General features: G+C 47.5%; 1 protein-coding gene across 2 annotated transcripts in view; it reads left to right on the top strand.

Moving 5' to 3' along the window:
- Dopey2 (dopey family member 2) overlaps positions 1 to 19,701 on the top strand; it is a 90,874-nt gene that overhangs the window by 53,064 nt on the left and 18,109 nt on the right. For both annotated transcript variants that reach the window (XR_001175491.1, XM_013027541.1), the window contains exons 15-26: positions 789 to 1,060; positions 2,587 to 2,739; positions 4,160 to 4,260; positions 5,142 to 5,332; positions 8,067 to 9,696; positions 10,089 to 10,200; positions 10,790 to 10,978; positions 12,351 to 12,473; positions 14,326 to 14,460; positions 15,851 to 15,906; positions 16,746 to 16,850; positions 16,950 to 17,016. Coding sequence is in view for 1 of the 2 variants with exons in the window: in XM_013027541.1 (XP_012882995.1) it covers positions 789 to 1,060; positions 2,587 to 2,739; positions 4,160 to 4,260; positions 5,142 to 5,332; positions 8,067 to 9,696; positions 10,089 to 10,200; positions 10,790 to 10,978; positions 12,351 to 12,473; positions 14,326 to 14,460; positions 15,851 to 15,906; positions 16,746 to 16,850; positions 16,950 to 17,016 (3,134 nt within the window). In the remaining variant the exon portion in view is untranslated. The remainder of the gene's footprint in view (positions 1 to 788; positions 1,061 to 2,586; positions 2,740 to 4,159; positions 4,261 to 5,141; positions 5,333 to 8,066; positions 9,697 to 10,088; positions 10,201 to 10,789; positions 10,979 to 12,350; positions 12,474 to 14,325; positions 14,461 to 15,850; positions 15,907 to 16,745; positions 16,851 to 16,949; positions 17,017 to 19,701) is intronic.

Below are 19,701 nucleotides of genomic sequence, written 5' to 3'. Positions count from 1 at the left end.
TTATGTGGTGCTGAGGAATCGAACCCAGGGCCTCAGGCATGCAAGGCAAGCACTCTACCACTGAGCCAACTTCGCAGCCCTTGTGTATGTTTTTGATTTATGTGTTAGCACATAGTAAGGTGGCAATGGTTGGGATATCAGAAGATCTAGCATACTAAAGATGTCAATAATAGTCAGTAAATAGATGGTTTCATCACAAAGGTGCAATACTTATGTGCCTCTAATCATATAAAATAATATTTCCTGAAATGAATCCCAGGAAATGGAAAACTTTAGACTGTTTCATGATTCCTATTGTTCAAGATTTAGAAACAGTTTCCATAGCTGCTATAGCAGATGACCACAACTTGAGTGACTTAAACAACAGAAACTTAACTGTGTTGTGGTCTTAGAAGCCAGCAGTCCAAATTTAAGTGGTCAGCAAGGCCATATTCTCTGTGAGACTCTAGGTGGAACCCCTCCTCGCAGCCTCCAAGCTCCTGGTGGTGGCCAACAGTATTCAGCCTTCCTTTTTTTGTGTTGCTCCAATGTCTGTCTTCATGTGACACCTTCCTTTCACAAGGACACTGTCACCCTGGAATAAGGCCACACTGATGACCACATTGTTGCTTGATTACAACTGTAAGAAGTGTCACCACCACAAGTTAGCACACTACTGTCCATTGGGACTCTGAAGTCACTTCCCCAGTCTAGGGTGCTATGGAGCCTATTAATTTGGAACCCCTTCTCACCGATTGGTTTGTTTGTTCTTTGCCTATTTCTGTTTTGTGTGGCTGGCCTCTAATCAGGAGCCAGTGATTCTAGCTTTCCGTCCTGGCTGAAATCTCTTATGACCATTTGCTGCTGTGTGAATGACTGCTACCTGCAGAATGTGGCCATCTCCACCCTGCTGGAAGTGATAAACCATTCCCAGTCCCTCGCACTTGTTATCGAAGACAAGATGAAGCGATACAAGAATTCCGGGCACAATCCATTTTTCGGCAAGCTGCAGATGGTGACGGTTCCCCCCATTGCTCCAGGAATACTGAAAGTCATCGCGGAGAAGACAGACTTCTACCAGGTATTTTGTATGGTAGACAAAGGACTGTAGTGAGGGCCTTCTTAGGCTATTTGTTTAAGGTTGTCACTAACACTAGGCTTACTGGCTAAGACAAGGACTGTGCCATTCCAACAGCCATCAGAATGTTTGTTTGAGACCCAAAAATGCCTGGTCTGTGCGTTCTGGTTTCTGTCACAATCTCTGCACTGCAGCTGGGCCAAGGCAGCAGCCTCCAGTGTTCTGAGCATTCCTTTCCTTGCACGTAATTTCACCCTGTAAGCAAATTACAGAGAGAGCAATTAAGGCCTCAGTCTATTTGGCCTGCTGTGCCTAAGTGGATCTTCTGCATATAAGTGCGGGCTGTGCGGAGGCAGGGAGCCCATGACACGCCCCCCTCTCCCCATCTCCACCCCATCTCCCCCCCCCCAATTGGGTGGATCCTCTGCTGCTCAGAGGAGTGGGATGGCAACATGCTGGTGGCCTTCCCAGGGACTCCGCAGAGCCCTTGGCTGGAACATGGGGGAAGAGATCACCCAAGCGTCTTTATCATGTCTGCAGTGGACAGTCATTTTTCCAGCAAGTTGGGCTAGGGCAAGACATCGACATGGAGAGGTTTATGGCTCAAGTCCCACGCAGATCAGACTGTTCGGCAGAATTTCACTGTAGACCCAGGGAATTAAAAAGAAGAAAGAATTTTGTCTGTGAATCTTTGAAATGGTATTTATAGAATTAAAAGCAGCATTTTCTAGTAGGAAGGTTTTTCATTAAGCCTCAACTTTTTGTGACAGTCCTAAGGCTTGAACTCAGGACCTGGTTACTGTTCTTGAGCTTTTTTTTTTTTCTCAAGGCTAGAGTTTTACCACTTGAACCACAGCTCCATTCCAGTTTTTAATTGGGGTTAATTGGGGATAAGAGTCTCACAGACTTTCTAGCCCACGTTGGCTTCGAACTGTGATCCTTAGATCTCAATCTTCTGAGTAGCTAGGGTTTTAGGCAGGAGCTACTGTCACCTGGTTTGGGGTTTTTTGTTTTGATTTGTGTTTTTTGCCAGTACTGAGGCTTGAACACAGGGCCAGAATACTATTTCTGAGCTGCTTTTCTTTTTTTTTTTTTGGGTCCAGTCTTGGGGCCTGAACTCTGGGCCTGGGCGCTGTCCCTCAGCTCTTCAACTCAAGGCTAGCGCTCTGCCACTTGAGCCACAGAGCCACTTCCGGCTTTTTTCTTTTTTCTTATGTGGTGCTGAGGAATCGAACCCAGGGCCTCAGGCATGCAAGGCAAGCGCTCTACCACTGAGCCACCTTCCCAGCCCCCTGAGCTGCTTTTTTGCTCAAGGCTAGCTACCACTTGAGTGCCACTTTTGCTTTTTCTGTTTATGTGACTGAGGAATGAATCTAGGGTGTCATGCATGCTAGGCTAGCACTCTACCATTGAGGCACATTCCCAGCCATGGTTTTGGCATTTCTTTGGATGAGATTTCTCTATGGAGAGGAGGATGGGAACAGTGGTATCAGCTGTGTCCCTATAGCCCTGCCCACTTTTCCTTACAGAGGGTGGCTCGCGTGCTTTGGAATCAGCTAAACAAGGAGAGCCGGGAGCACCACATCACCTGCGTAGAACTGTTCTACAGGCTGCATTGCCTGGCCCCCACAGCCAGCGTCTGTGAGGACATCATCTGCCATGCCCTCCTGGACCCTGACAAGGTAAGCCTTCCATCTGTGGCTACCGCTACTGCTGCTGGGGCAGCCCTGCTTCATATGTCCCAGGAAGACCTGGCCATACCCAGCCAGAGTACTGGGCTCGGTGGCTATCCTTATTCATGAGCTGAAGTGTTCAAGAACTTCAAGTCTGGAAGATTTCTGAGAGCTCAAGCCATCCTCTTTAGAGTTCTAAAAGCATGTTCATGTGTGTATGAAGGCTCCTGGAGAAACCCACCCAACGCCAAGTCAGGATTGCAGGGTTTCTGCAGGTACTGGAAAGCAAGCAGTTACTGAAAATGTGTTGTCTGTATTTTCCCTTTAAAAATGATCTGAGAGTGCTAGGAATGTGACTTAGTAGAATGCTTGCCTAGCATTCATGAATCCCTGGGTTCGATTCATTGGTACCACAGAAAAAATAAATTTTTGAAAAACGTACTGAAAGCCAGGTGTCAGTGGCTCACACTCATAATCCTAGCAACCAAGAAGGCTCAGATCTGAGGATGACACTTCGATGCTAGTCTAGACATATCTCCAATTAACCCCCAGAAAACAGGAAGTAGCACTGTGGCTCCTTCAGTGAAAAAGCTCAGGGACTGCACCCAAGCCCCACAACTCACAAAAGAAAAAAGGCTGTACAGAGAGTTTGCCAGGCACTGGCAGCTCACACCTGTAATCCTAGCTACTCAGGAAGCTGAGATTTGTGGACCCTGGTTTGAAGCCAGCCTGAACAGGAATGTCTATGAGACACTTATCTCTAATAAAGCACTCAGAAAAAGCCAGAAGTGTTTCTGTGGTTCAAGTGGTAGAGCATTAGCCCTGAGAAAAAGAATCTCAGGGACAATGCCCAGATCCTAGGTTCAAGTCCCAGGACTGGCACCAAAAAAAAAAAAAAAAAATTACTGGAGCTGGGAAGGTGGCTCAGTGGTAGAGTGCTTGTCTTGCGTGCATAAGGCTCTAGGTTCAATTCCTTAGCACCACATAAACAGAAAAGGCCGGATGTGGCACTGTGGCTCAAGTGGTAGAGTGCTCACCTTGAGCTGAAGAGATGAGGGATAGTGCCCAGGCCCAGAGTTCAAGCCCCACGACTGACAACAAGAAAATTATTGAGCCTTGATTGCCCCAATGCAACCTTGTTTTTTCTGGTTATCAGCCTGGCACTTCCAAACAATGCTCTGCTTTTCCTTAGACCACATTCCTCTGGTGACCCTGAACATAGACCAAAGTTGAGTCTTCAGCGTGCCCTTCACTGTCAAAAAGAGTGCGAGTGCTGGGTTTTCCCTTTCCTGCTGAAAAGTCCCACCAGATAAATACTGCACCTGGCTATGGTGCTGACAGCACATATTTGTTATTTAAATGGGCTCATTGTGACTGAACACAGCATTGGGAAACCTGATTTCTCACACCTGTGCATTTCCTAATCAAGGGAACAAGGTTGGAGGCCCTGTTTCGATTTTCTGTGATCTGGCACCTGACGAGGGAAATACAAGGCAGCCGCGTCACCTCCCACAATCGCTCCTTCGATCGGTGAGCTCCTTCTCATTGGATCCCAGGAGTTCCTGGCCCGTGTAGGAGTCTGGGTCACGTAAGCATGACCCCCACCCCCATATATGACCTCCCATTGCATAAGCGCACCCATGGCGTTCTAAATAAGTTAGGCCCAAAGCCTGGGAGGACACATTAGGAGTGGTCTTAATTTGGTGGGGAGTGAAAGTGCTCGCAGGCTTTGGATCAGCCGTGGAGCTCTGTATCGTCTTTGATGAAATGACTGTAGCGGGAGAGGCAGATGCGTGAAGGACTGTGGAGGGAGTGGCGGAAGCCCCACACCTCCACGGTGGCTGACGGCATGGTGGCGTACACTTGCTCAGCAGCAGCTCATGCCTGAGATGGGAGTTTTATTGTAGAAACATTCTATTCTGCTTTGTTGATTTCACGTAGTGCACATTCTCTCAAACCAGCTATGAGGCCATGCACCACAGTCTAAGAGAGATTCAGGGCCCTCCCCCAGCGTGGAGCCCAGGCGATTCACAGAGAAGTCAGATTTTTTTTTGTTCCTCCACAATTATAACAAGAAACCAAGGTTGAGACCCTCCTGTCCTCCTGTGCTTGTGTTTGGAAGCCCAACGTGGTGATGCATTCTCTCTCTCTCCTTCTCTCCCTCCCTCCCTCCCCCCTCCCTCTCTCTTCCTCTCTCGCCCCTCTCCCTTTCTCTTTCTCCTCACTCATATATATATATATATATATATATATATACATACATACATACATACATATACACACATATGAATCTGGGTTTCCATGGTGTCTTTTGGCCATCATGCCTGGTACATAGGACTGGCAGAGCTGGCCACCATGCCTGATACATAGGACTGGCAGAGCTGGACTTAGGGGTGTCTTTCTGCACACAGGTCCTTGTTTGTCGTCTTGGACAGCCTGGCCTGCACGGACGGTGCCATCAGTGCTGCGGCCCAGTGCTGGCTGGTGCGTGCACTCTCCCTTGGGGACGTGGCACGCATCCTTGAACCTGTGCTGCTGCTGCTGCTCCAGCCCAAAACCCAGAGGACTTCCATCCACTGCCTGAAACAGGAGAACTCAGCTGGTGAGCTGTGACTCAGGGTCCCCAGCACGGGAGGGAGGCCCTCCACTGCCCCGGCCACAGTTCAGGGATTAGCCCCACTTGGCAGTCCTGCTAGATTCAGATGGCTTGAAAATGCCTTGTCAGCTGTGGGTACTATGAAATTTTAAGCAATCAGAATTAGCACTCAGAACTGTTAGTGGATTGTTGTTTTCACTAAAAACACCAGAAGAGTTTTGTTCCAAAATAAGGAAAATTTGAAATGTGTTTATTATTAATGGTGGCCACCATACTGTGCAGTAGATCACTAAAACGGAATCCTCCCATCCAACTAAATCTTCCTGCCTTTGGCTTCTGTCCTTCTTCTTCCCTCTGCTCCCCCCATATTCTATTCTCTACTTCGGTGGGAGTAGGTTTTACCCATCCTCACTACTAGAAAATGGCGAGAGGCGCTATGTTTGTTTGATTTAATAATTTCATGGGGCTGTGAAGGTAGCTCAGTGGTAGAGCACTTACCTTACATGCATGAGGCCCTGTGTTGGATTCCTCAGCATCACATAAGCAAAAAGAAAAAAGCCAGAAGTCGCGCACAGTCTCAAGTGGTAGAGCACTAGCCTTGAGCTGAAGAGCTGAGAGACAGCACCCAGGCCCAGAGTTCAGGCCCCACGACCGGACCCAAACAAAGTTTTAAAAAAATAATTTCATATATACTTTTCCTTTCATGGTACTGGGATTTAAACTCAGGCCCTCAAGCTTGACAGTCTCTCTACCACTTTATCCATACCTCTAGTTCTTTATGTTTCATAATTTTTTGAATAGGGTCTTTTTCCTGGGATAGCCTGGACCATGATCCTCCTATATATACTTTACAAATAACTAGTAACAATTGCATGCCACCATACACGGCTCTTTGTTGATTGAGTTGGTGTCTTTAAGACATTTTGTCTAGACTAGGACTGAATTGCTAATCTCAACCTTAGAGTGGCTATGATTATAGATATAGCCACCACATAATATATACATATTAAAAACAATACATTGTACTCCATAAAAGTATGATTTGTTGACTATTTTTTTGGGGGGGAGGGTCCGGTCATGGGGCCTGAACTCTGGGCCTGAGCGCTGTCCCTCAGCTCGTTAGCTCAAGGCTAGCGCTCTACCACTTGAGCCACAGTGCCACTTCTGGCTTTTTTTTTTCTTTTTGCTTATGTGGTGCTGAGGAATCGAACCCAGGGCCTCAGGTATGCAAGGCAAGCGCTCTACCACTGAGCCACCTTCTCAGCCCTTGACTAATTATTTTTAATCAATCATGTTTGAATAAAAATAAGGATTCTTAGCCAGGGCTAAGGGCTGAGAGCTCAACCCTGTAACCCCTAACTACTCAGAAGGCTGAGATTTAGAGGAACAGGGTTTGAAACTAGCCCCGGCAGAAAAGCCCATCTCCAAAAGTCTTATCTCCAATTAACCAGCAAAATGTTGGAACCAGAGGAATGGTTCAAGTGTAAAAGTGCCAGCCGTGAGTAGGAGGCTCTGAGTTCTAGCCACAGTACCCACACAAAACAAAACAGGAGTGGCTTTTTTTTTCATGGCAGCTACATTTAAGATATTTGTACCTGTTTTTATTTTTATTTTTATTATAAAGCTGATATACAGAGGGATGACAGTTACATAAGACAGATATTGAGTACATTTCTTTTTTAGAAGAAAGTTTGGACTCCATTGATTTTTTTAGGTTTAGAAAATCTCAATCCTGCCTCTCTTCTTCCTCTTAACATGTTTTCTATCCATTTACAGAGCTGGAACCCTTCTAATAGAAGATATCCTTGCTCTGCCATTTTCTTTCTCTGTAAGGAATCAAGAAATGTACTACCTACCCCTTCCTCTTCCTACCATCCCGTAGCAATCTATTTGTAAAATGTTAAACTATTAACCTCAAGCAGGCCATTATTTCTAATATCTTATTCATCTTTCCCTTCATTTTATGAACTCTTGCTCGGGGTTTACGGCATTCATTTGTTAAAAGCTACCAATAGACAGCATTTGGAAATACCAAAGATTTCCGCCTTTCACTAAAGAGAGCTGAGTATTTAAGAGGGCTGTGTATGTCCTGGCTGCAGAAGTGTCAATGTGCCTCTTTTCAAAAGGGTTAATGAGGAAGTAGAAGCACAGGTGGAAGTCTGTGGTAGCGCCACCTGCAGGTTAGACAGACACTGTCCCGTCCGCACCACTGTGCTTCCGCTCTTCCCTGTACTGAGTCCTGCACACTGATCTTATCAGCACAAAGGAACACACGTTTAAGCACCCGAGCAGGAGTCTGCCGAGTGCGTGGACCTAACGTGTTCACTGCAGTCCTCTTCTTTGATCTTCAGTTCACTCAGTAGTTTGTCTTCACACACAGCATTTCAATGAAGACCCTTATCTTAGCACTGTGAGACCTTTTACCGGCATTTCTGTGGGATATCTTTCTAGAAAGGGAATTCTTGGAACAACATCACAAATATTTTTTAATTGCTGCCCATAAAAATGTGGTGATAACTTAGCATTTCTGTGAGAGCATGACTGAATTGCCCCATCCTTTGCGCATTCTACAATACAGACTCATTTTCCTATGTCTCCCCCTCTGTTCTCATGGAATTAGGCTGGTTGGATTTGTGGGGGAATTGTACTAATACTGATTGTTCTCTCTGGCTTCAAGACAGCACATTCATCATTGCTAGCCTCTCTGTTCTAAAGTCATTTGTCACGTTGTGCTTTCCAGAGGACTTGCATCGTTGGTTTAACCGGAAGAAGCCTCCTTATAAAGAGGCTTCCTGGGTGTCTGAGCTCCAGGAAAGTGGTTCTGAAGAGCCCCTCCCTCTAAGCCAGCTCACCACAGTGGATCGAGAAGCCATTTGGGCCGAAGTGGAGAAGGAACCAGAGAAGTGCCTGCCAAGAAGCGAGCTGAGTGAGGAAGACCTGCCCTACTACGTGGACCTTCCCGACAGGACAGCCTCGGGCACCGCGGACAGCAGCGAGCACACCGAGTCTGCAGATACCAGCTCTGTCCACACCGACAGCGAGAACACGTCCACCTTCTCCTCCCCCTCCCACGACCCACAGGAGCTGAGCCATGAGGAGAACTGCTGCGCGCCCCTCCCCATGGGGGGCAGAGCGTACCCCAAACGCTCGGTCTTGCTGGCAGCCTCCCAGTCAGAAAACTTCAAGTCCAATGCCAAGTTGGGCCTGGTGAGGGTGGACTCGGACAAGACACAGGCCTCGGAGTCTTTCTCGAGTGACGAGGAGGCAGACTTGGAGCTCCAGGCCCTCACCACATCTCGGCTGCTGAAGCAGCAGAAGGAGAGGCAGGAGACCCTCGAGGCCTTGTTCAAGCACATCCTGCTCTACCTGCAGCCTTACGACTCCCGGCGGGTTCTGTACGCCTTCTCCGTGCTGGAGGCCGTGCTGAAGACCAACCCAAAGGAGTTCATCGAGGCCGTGTCCAGAACCAGCATGGACACCAGCTCCACCGCGCACCTCAATCTCATCTCCAACCTTCTCGCGCGCCACCAGGAGGCCCTTGTGGGGCAGAGTTTCTATGGGAAGCTCCAGACCCAGGCCCCTAACGTGTGCCCCCACTCCCTGCTGATCGAGCTCCTCACCTACCTCTGCCTGAGCTTCCTGCGCTCCTACTACCCTTGCTACTTAAAGGTGTGCCACCGAGACATCCTCGGGAACCGGGACGTGCAGGTAAAGAGCGTCGAGGTGCTCATTCGAATCATGACGCAGCTGGTGTCGGTGGCCAAGTCCGCCGAGGGGAAGAACGTGGACTTCATCCACAGCCTACTGCAGAGGTGCAAGGTGCAGGAGTTCGTCCTGCTCTCCCTCTCGGCGTCCATGTACACAAGCCAGAAGCGCTACGGCCTGGCCGTGGCAGACCGCGGCCGCACCCTGCTGGAGGACAGTCTGTTTGAAGAGAGCCTTATCAACCTGGGGCAGGACCAGATCTGGAGTGAACACCCACTGCAGATCGAGCTGCTCAAGCTCCTGCAGGCACTCATTGTCTTGGAGCACCACCTGGGCCAGGTCCAGGAGGAGGCCGAAAGCCAGCCTGCCCTATCCCGGGAATGGCAGAAGGCCCTTAACTTCCAGCAAGCCATCGGCGCCATGCAGTACGTGCAGCCCCACCCTCTCACCTCCCAGGGCCTTCTGGTTTCCGCAGTGGTGAGAGGCCTGCAGCCGGCCTACGGCTATGGCATGCACCCCGCCTGGGTGAGCCTGGTCACCCATTCCTTGCCGTACTTTGGAAAGTCTCTTGGCTGGACCGTGACACCCTTTGTGGTCCAGATTTGCAAAAACCTGGACGAGCTGGTCAAGCAGTATGAATGTGAGTCTGTGAAGCTGTCCATCAGGTATGTGGAAGGCTTGGAGGCAGCACAATACTTCCATGACAGTGTTTGCTGGAGGACAACTCAGCCTGCTCAGAAGCCTGGCTGCTATTGTCATTACACACTCCGGCTAGTCAGGGTTTCTGTGTGAGTACGTCTCTCTCCAAGTCAGTTGGTTCTGCCAAACAGAGATAAACATTAAGCAGAATCACCTCCTCTGCAACTCGCAAACATCTTAAACCATTTTTCCAAAGTGACTGTGACCATAAAATAGCACCAGTCATTCTCACGCTGTTTCATTAGGAGAGTCCAAGTTCACCTACGATAGGGTTTTCAATGTTTGCGTGTCAGATTGTAACTTTGATGGTTCCATTCTCTAAAATTCTCTAAATCAGTCTCTCATTTCTTCATTAAAGCTCAACCTCAAAGAAGGAAAACATTTCTCCAGATTATCCACTTACTCTTCTAGAGGGTCTAACAACCATCAGTCATTTCTGTCTTTTGGAACAACCCAACCAAACCAAAAAGGTACTTTCATTTATTTTTTTCCTGTGCTCGGGGTAATTGGCATATAATGTGTGTCTTTATTGGGTTACGACTGTTTCAGAGGAAGAACATGATGTAATAATGTATTTACGTGAGTTGTGCAGATGTGTAGTTAAGGCACACACATTTGGTTTTGATCTAGCGCTCCTCACTCTGGGCTTCAGCCCTTGCCGCTTGTTTTGTCAGAAACGACATAATAGAAATGTAAAGGCTCTTGTTTGATGTTAGGCTTCTGCTCATTTTCTTACTGTTGTACTTGCTAGTATGGTGCTTGTTAAATCTGCATTGGGAGTCATCATCGATGTTAGCTGCGGTACAAGGGCTGGGATTAAATCTTAGAATACACCCACTGCTTTGAGTGGATCATTGAAAGAGTTTGTAATCTAGAGAGTTCCCTCCCAGCTGTCTCTCTTTGAAAGAAAGCCAAGATTGAAACAGACAGAAGTGGGTATTACTTCCAGACAGCACTGGCATGACTCGCTGGAGAGACCGTCGCCCACCCGAGCCCCGGCAGCACCCTGAAGAAAAGCTCTGGTGATGCCAAGTCTCACTTGTCCATTTTAACTTTCAGGCTACTGCTGCAAGTGACCCCATCAGCATGAGAAATGCCAAGAATGCCATTTTAGAAGAGCTTCCTCGAATTGTAAATACCATGGCCCTTCTCTGGAATGTTCTCAGAAAGGAGGAGACTCAGAAGAGACCTGTGGATCTCCTGGGAACCACAAAAGGATCTTCTTCTGTTTACTTTAAAACCACCAAGGTGAGGGACCTTTCTCCTTGTGGCTCAGGCATTTGGATGGTGTGATACATAGGTGGCTTCCAGAATGTTCTTTCAGTGCCAAAGGGTCTCTGAGGAGTTGCATAGCAGTTCAAGCCTGCTGGGAAAAAGTTCAGAAAAAGCCTTTGTACTCAGCCTGTCTAGGCCTCCATTTCCTCACTTGTAAGATAGGCTGCTGCTAGTCTTTCACCTACAGACCAGTGGAGATGAATTATGGTGTTGGTGGGTACTTACTGACTGAGTTCCTGACTCTTAGCCCTTCCACAGTGGTGGAGTGGGACCCAAGGAGGCATTTCTGGAGCACAAACCTGGTAGAATGGAGGGGACAGCTCCATGCTAGGTTCACTTTGTCTGTGGTAGTCTAAGCATGGGTAATGAGGACTGGTTCTCATTTTCGGTATGCATTTTCTCACCGTGTTCCTGTGCCTGCTGTGTGCACCAGGCCCTGTACCTCTGTCTGTGGACAAGATAGATGGAATCCTGCCCTCCTGGTAGAGGCCAGCAGGGGGGGTGGGGGGTGGGGAGAGAAGTTCTTCAAGGAAAGGCAAATGCTCTGACCTTGTCTAGGGCTGTGGGAGGGGAGAGATCCTGAGGCTGATCCTGAGGCAGACTGGCCTGCTGAGACCCCAGGTTCGCTGGAGTGGGGACATTTAACCAGCTGGGAAGGAAGCCGGCTTCACCAACTAGGGTCGTAGCAGCTTTCAGAAGCTGGAAAAGCCTGTGAGACACCAGAGGCAGGGTGACAGAATAAGGAGATCCATCTGGGGAGAGGTCGCAAGTTTACTTTAAGTTGGCTAAGTAACAAGTAGCGAAATGGTACTTAATGAACCTAAGCCCGCCCCTGGCTGCCGGAGGCCAGGCTAAGGCTGTAGAAAGAGGGCTCAGCTGCCTGGGTCCCCTCTTACCACCTCTGCCAAGTCTGTGTGGCTTTTTCAAGACCCCACCCCAGGCTGGGGCATGAGAGTTTGCCTGGCATGCACCAGGCCCTATGTTCCATTCCCAGCTGTCTAGAAAAAAAAAAAAATAGCCCAGCCCCATCCCACTCACCGATGGGGTGGGGAGGGGGAGGTATCCATCGTCTCCTGGGACTCCTGCTCAGCTTGGCTAGCCACATCCCTGCACGTCACAGTGCGCTCCCTTTGGCATGGCAGCAGACGCCATCTCCCATCCAGTTCCTTTAATGGCGGCTCCTGTCCCCCCTCTTCCCACCCAGCTGTGAAGCCTGCTGTTTGAATACTGACACCATAGATCCTTGCACTCAGTACCTACCATAGGTAGTAGCTAAATGTGGATTCCATGAGAGCTCTGATATTATTTATTCTGCAACAGATCTTTTTTTTTTTCTACTTTCTAGACCATAAGACAAAAGATTTTGGACTTCCTAAACCCCTTGACAGCCCATCTCGGGGTCCAGCTGATAGCCGCAGTTGCAGCAGTGTGGAGCAGGAAGAGAGCTCAGCGCCACAGCAAGATGAAGGTAAACTCACTTTGGCTTAAAAACAAACAAACAAAAAACCAGGGAGCCCTGGAAACTCAGGGGACACAGGGGCCAGCGTGGGGACCGCTGTGTTGGGAAACAGCAGGAATCGGGTTTGATGCGCAGAGAGGAGCCCACCTCTGCCTTCCATTTGTTAGTTTTTCTAATGGATATAATTCTCTTCTTTTTGCCTCTTTTCATCTAACATGCCTGCACTCTTGCAGAGAACATTGTCTATTATAAAGAATTAAGAAATGTCTGAGTGAAGTAGCTTAAGCCTATAATCCTAACTACTCAAGAGGCAAAATTGAGAAGTCAGAGGTTCAAGGTCAGCCCAGGCAGAAGTTTGTCAGAATTCATCTCAGCCAATGATTTGGCATGGTCGTACATGCCCATTGACACAAAACACAAATAGGAAGATCACAGTTAAGCTAGCTCAGGCATAAATCAAGACCTTCTCTCAAAAATAATCAATGCACACCAGGTAAGGGTGGCTCACACTTGTAATCCTTGCTACTCAGAAGGCTGAGATCTAAGGATTGCAGTGCAAAGCCAGCCCAGGCAGGAAAGCTCAGGGATGGTGCTCATGCCCTGGGTTCAGGTCCCAGAACTGGCACGAAACAAAAAAAAATGCAAAAAGGGAAAGAAAGATGGTTCAAGTGCTATAGAACCTGCCTAGCAAATGCAAAGCCCAGCGTTCAACCTTAGTACCACCAAAAACAAAACAAAAACACATCTTAAAGTGCAGTGACCATCTCACCCAGCCAAGAAGCAATCCACTGTCCTCCCATTCCTTGGTTCCACTTACACTTCTCTAATGCAGGACAGTACCACTTGTCCCTGATTATAATAAGGAATGAACGATTCTTCTTAGTGAATGAATGATGACTTCGCCCTGGATTTGCTCCACTCGTTGTTGTCCCAGTGGTCCATCAGGATGTCCTCCAGCACTTAGTTTACTTACGGCTGCAGAGCCAACACACTTTGCATTATTCTACCAGGGTGGGGAGGGGGTGCCTCCTCCTAGATGACCCCAGTGCCCCAGCCTCCATGGCCAAGATGGGCTGCTGCTGTCTGAGAAGAGCAAGCAGTGAGGCCCCAATCACCTTTCCTCACATGGCGAGATGCTCTCCCAGCAGTAAACCTGATACTAGCTGGGTTTGTTTGTTTTCCCCAAGTTCTTGTGACTATGATATGTAGACCTCTGTGGGCAAAAGTGTGCTCTTCCTGCCAGAGCCTGCCAGCCTGAACTTGATCTGCCTGGAGTGTTCCCTCCTATCTTCATGCTTTCAGTTTCATTTCTTTGTTCCAGCTCCTTCAAGCGCAGTGCATCTGTTTCTAAAATACTTTTTACTCTTATGTACCATCACTATTGCCCGTAGCCTTGTCTTCCTGATTTATGGCACATACCGAAGGCTTTCCTTGCTTTAAACCCACCAAGGCATATTCCTTTTCCCAGCTCAGTAGAAAATATTGGTTTCAAAAATGTGTGTGTGTGTGAGAGAGAGAGAGACAGACAGACAGACAGACAGACAGACACAGAGAGACAAAGACAGAGAGACAGAGCAGGATGCTGGTGATTCACACTTGTAATCCTAGCTGCTCAGGATGCTAAGATCTTGAGGGGCATGGCTGGTTTGAAGTTAGCCCAGGAAGAAAAGTTCATCTCCAAAAGTCTAATCTCCAGTTACTAAGCAAAATGTTGGAACCTGAGGCATAGTTCAAAGAAAAACCAAGTGCAAGGTTTCAAAGATCAAAGCCAACTACTTCTTTCTCTGAGAAGAGCTACGTGGAATGCTTCTGTTTTTATTTCCTCTGTGCCAGCCTTCGAGGAGTTACTTTTTCTTGGCAGATAGTCCCCGTGGCCACCATGTCCCAGCTCACCCTGGTTGACTTGATCTGTGCACTCAGCACCCTGCAGACAGACACAGTGCTGCATCTGGTGAAGGAGGTGGTGAAGAGGCCACCACAAATCAAAGGGGATGAGGTGAGCTTGGGGAATCTCTTGCTAATGCTCCTCTCTGCACATTGTGTCCAGGAGGGAAGAGCAGCGGGCGGGAGCAGGATGGACTTCCTGGCATGTGTTATTCCTGGGCTGGTTGCTCCAGTGCTGCTCTTTGAAGCAATAGCCACCTGAGGTCAGATCCCACTGCCCTGACTCCCAACTGCCTGGTGTTCCAGTTTGTTGTTAGCACCTTCTGTGCACCTCCTGGAATGTCATTTAGAAAGAGGAAACGCACTTGTCTCGAAGAACTTACAGTCTTAAAGGTGTCAAGTAAACCCAGCCAGCCTCTGCCCAAGATGGTACTGGCAGATGTATATCACGGTGGCCACAGTGGGGAAGGAGCTGGGCTCAACTCTGACCTGTGCAGAACGATTAGAGGGAGAAGGAAGGGCAAGGAGCCAGGGAGAGAGGGCACTCAGAGAAAAGCAGGTGTGTGCAAGGAGTGGGGTCACTGTGTTTGGGCTGTCCGGGCCATCTGCTGCTTCCCACCCTTCTGTGGAGGCCAAGAGACTGAGGCTGGTCTTTCCTGGTGATTATACATCCAAAGATGGTCCCTAGGTCGAGAGAGACATTTCCTGAGTTGCAGAAGACACACATTGAAAGGGCACATTTATAGTTTTAAGCTTTTCATAAACAAATGCTGCCGGGGCTGGGAAGGTGGCTCAGTGGTAGAGCGCTTGCCTTGCATGCATGAGGTCCTGAGTCCGATTCCTAAGCACCACATAAGAAAAAAGCCAGAGCCGGGCGCTGGTGGCTCACACCTGTAATCCTAGCTACTCAGGAGGCGGAGATCTGAGGATCAAGGTTCAAAGCCAGCCTGGGCAGGAGAGACCATGAGACTCCTATCTCCAATAAACCACCAGAAAACCGGAAGTGGCGCTATAGCTCAAGTGGTAGAGCGCTTTGAGCTGAAGAGCTGAGGGACAGCGCCCATGCCCAGAGTTCAAGCCCCACTATCTCCAATAAACCACCAGAAAACCGGAAGTGGCGCTATAGCTCAAGTGGTAGAGCGCTCGCCTTGAGCTGAAGAGCTGAGGGACAGCGCCCATGCCCAGAGTTCAAGCCCCACAACCGACCAAAAAAAGAAAAAAAAAAGCCAGAAGTGGTGCTGTGGCTCAAGTGGTAGAGCTCTAGCCATGAGCTGAAGAGCTGAGGGACAGCACCCAGGCCCAAAGTTCAGGCCCTACAACTGGACCCCCCCCACCAAAAAAAATGCTGTCAGCAAGGGAGGGAAGGTGCTTATAGTCGGGTATTGGGATATTGGCTTAGACCTTTGATTTGATAGGTACATGACATTGCCTTTTGTGTTGAAATTGTTTGATAGTCTCACTTCCTACCAGTGTGGAGTAATGGATTTTGCTTTATTTTTCAGAAATCTCCCCTAGTGGATATCCCTGTGTTGCAGTTTTGCTATGTTTTCATCCAGAGGTAACGTAGTCCCGTCACGAGCCCTCCGGGATTGTACGTGCCATTGTTGTGACCATGAATTAATCAACATCTGGTTTTCTTTCTTTTTTGGGGGGGCATGGGGGAATGCTACCTAAATTCATGGTCTCCCACATACTAAACAGTGCTCTACCACTTGTGCCACTCCTTGTGCGGTCCCTTTTTACATTAGTCATTTTGAGATAGGGTGTTGCTTACGTCCAGACCAGCCTGTGCTGCACTTCTTCTATTTGTTTCCTTTGTCACTGGGATGACAGGCATGTATCACTGTACCCCCAACCATGGGTTGAGATTGAATCTTGAGAACTTTGATGCCTGGATTGCTTCAAACCATAATCCCCAATCTTTACTTCCCAAGTAGCTAGGATTATAGACATCCAAGTGCTTGCCCAAATACCAAAGTTGAGCTTGTGTCTACTGTGATAAAACGAACAGAAAGCAAAGCAAGTACCAGGCCAGTGAAACTGTTCCCCTCAGGGACTATTTGAGATTAGAAACCAGCAGGAGGGAGGCAGACAAGAGTGTGGAGGGGTGAATGTGATCCAGGACATCATGCCAGGCATGAGAATAGACTACTGAAACCCTCCACAGAAGGATTAGAGGTTGTGAAAGAGCCATAACAGGAGTGAGTTCCATGCGAGTTCATCATATATGTGTTTGGAAAGATCACAGTAAAATCTCTTTGTACAGTTAAGTTGCACTAACAAAAATGAGTTTCCTCCCCTGTGTTCTAAACTTGTGGATCTAAAATTTGCTTAGGAAGTAAATATTCTACTTTCAGTTCACAGTTGGTATTTTTTTTTCTATTTTTTTAAAAACAGACTTCCAGTTCTGGACTTGCAAGAGAACTTCCCTTCGCTGTTGGGAGTACTGAAGGAGTCTGCGCAGCTGAACCTTGCCCCACCAGGATATTTTCTGCTTCTCAGGTATCCTGTCACTGGCTTCCCACAGAGGTTGTGCTTTCTGATGTGACGTGTTTTATTTCTGCAGCACTTTTTGATGGGAAGCTGATTGTCTCTCAACAGCATGCTGTATGACTTCATAACAAGAACCCCCACCCTGGAAAGCAAGAAGGATCAAAAAGACCTGCAGGTCTGTATGTGAACATACTTTTCCTACAGTGCCATCCATCTTTAAGGGATGTCACTGCTGATGATGAACCACGGTACAGTCTCATCCTCGCTGTTGACAGGGGAGCGGGCAGTCTTGGGCAGTGTTCACTGAAGAAGGCTCTTGTACCACGTTGGAGCCATACACGGTTTTCCTCACCATTCTCAGCGTGCAGAAATCTGCTGCATAAATCTTTCTGTGTGACTTCCTTTTCTTACAAGCGACTCTTCAAACTGGGTGTCAGTGGCTTATGCCTGTAATCCTAGCTACTCAGGAGGCTGGGATCTGAGGATCATGGTTCAAAGCCAGCTGGGGCAGAAAAGTTTCCATGACACTCTTCTCTCCAATTAACTTCAAAAACTGGTAGTAGAGCTATGGCTCAAAGTAGTAGAATGCTAGCCTTGAGCAAAAGAGCTCAGGGGCAGAGCCCAGGCCCTGTTTTCCTGAGAACTGAACACCTTAAGACCACTAATCTGTATCCTCAGCCAGTTTCTGAATTTTATTTTCAGACTAGGTTTCACTAAGTTGCCCGGGCTGACATTGAACTTGCAAGCCTCCTGCCTCAATTTCCCAATTTAGAGATTTTTAGTGGACTTAATTTGTGATTTAAGAATCAGGAAATAGCAAAGCGCCAGTGGCTCACGCCTGTAATCCTAGCTATTCAGCAGGCTGAGATCTGAGGATCACTGTTCAAAGCCAGCTTGGGCAGGAAAGTATGAGAGATTCTTATCTCCAATAAACCACTCAGAAAACCAGAAGTGGCACTGTGGCTCAAGTGGTAGTGCTAACCTTGAGCTGAAGAGCTGAGAGACAGTGCCCAGGCCCTGAGTTCAAGCCCCACAACCGGAAGGGAAAAAAAAAGAAGAATCAGGAAATACTTCATTCCATACAATGGAATACGTGTTCTGGTTGGTTTTAGAGAAGGGCTAAAGAAAGCAGAAACAAAGAACAGAAAGCAAAATTATTTCAATTACTTTCCCAGTAAGCCCTGGAACAGGAAAACAGGCCAGTTTAAAAAAAAAAAAAAAAGCTTGTCGGGCACCAGTAGCTCACGCCTGTAATCCTAGCTACTCAGGAGGCTAAGATTTGAAACCAGCCTAGACAGGAAAGTCTATGAGACTTACCAAAGCAATAGAAAATAGGAAGTAGCACTGTGGCTAAAAATTTAAAAAAAATTTACAGGTTAATATCAGGTTTCTCTTTTGTCAGGATTAAAGCAGAAGAAACTTTATTATCATGCCAATTATAGAGGGCCTGGTTTGGAACTGAAGTGTTTAGGAAGGCCAGGTAACCACTCAGCTTACAGCTGGTGTGGAACTGTTAGGGGAGCTCTCACCGTGAGACCTGGCTTTGAGACCAAAAGCTCACCTGCATTAAGAGAAAATACTTTGGATGGATGGATGGATGGATGGATGGTTGGATGGATGGATGGATGGATATGTGGGTGGGTGGGTGGGTGGATGGATGGGTTGATGGATAGAAAATGAAAGTATACAACCAAAGACAGGAAACACATATGTGTAGATTTAGCTATGAGCCCCAAGAACTGGGAGGTAAATCTTCTCTTGGCTCCAGAAACCACAGATTTAGGAGGTAGGCCATTTTCACTGCCAGCTTTCCTATAGGAAACTGCCGCTGAAAAGGACATTTTTTTTTAAGACAGATCCTAATTCCTCGTGCTCTTGAGAATCCCTCTCAGAGGGATTTGAGATGTCATGTCTTCCATTTGACTCTTACTGCATGGTGTGTGGATTTCACTGAGGACACTTGAACCATCCAAGTGAAAAAAGACCCAGATGTTCGTTCTGAAAGTAGGTCCTTAGCAAATTGCAGAGCAGAAAACCAGTAGGAACCAAGTCTGATGATAGCTTGTAGCTCCACCTGGTGGAAGGAGAGAAAGCATTTCTTTAGCTCTAGCTGTTTCTGGCCGAACAGTTCCATTTGAAAGCTTTCCTGTGATTTCTCTGAAGACATGGATGGTTGATCAACCTGTGCTTTTGTCCCATAGGGGACGGTGGGTCAGATGGTGGGGTGGGGGAAGGAGAGGAAAGGGGGTAGGGCTGAGGGGGGAAGAGCACTTTTTAGCCAAATTTGAGTAACTAATTAAGTTTACAAAAAAATGATTCTTCAGCTTGAGGATACTGTTTAACTGATAACTCAGAACAGAAATGGAATGTAGACATCCAATTGTGACAGACCTAGTTCTTTCACAATGTTACATTTAAGAGTACTCAGAGGCCTTTTGTGTAAACCAAGGTGAATCATTTAGGGAAAAAAAAACATTATTTTATATTTAACAAATTGTTAACATTTCAATAGGAATCATCTCAAAAGTTTCAAATAGCAAATCTTTCCTAGAATTTGATTTGTCTGAGATTTTAACCATACAGAATATCAAGAATCACTTTTTTTTTTTGGTCAGTTGTGGGTCTTGAACTCTGGGCTTGGACACTGTCCCTGTGCTCTTCAGCTCAAGGCAAACACTCTACCACTTGAGCCACATTACCACTTCCAATTTTCTATTTTTCTAGTGGCTTATTGGAGATAAGAGTCTCACTTTCCTGCCCAGGCTGGCTTTGAACGGTGATCCTCAGATCTCACCCTCCTGAGTAGCTAGGATTACAGCACCTGGCTGCTGCTGCTGCTGCTGCTGCTGCTGCTGCTGCT

The sequence above is a fragment of the Dipodomys ordii genome, unplaced genomic scaffold (assembly GCF_000151885.1).
Source record: "Dipodomys ordii isolate 6190 unplaced genomic scaffold, Dord_2.0 Scaffold104, whole genome shotgun sequence".
Taxonomy (NCBI): domain Eukaryota; kingdom Metazoa; phylum Chordata; class Mammalia; order Rodentia; family Heteromyidae; genus Dipodomys; species Dipodomys ordii.
The sequence above is the reverse complement of the archived record's forward strand: the minus strand, read 5'-3'. Positions and strand labels throughout refer to the sequence as shown.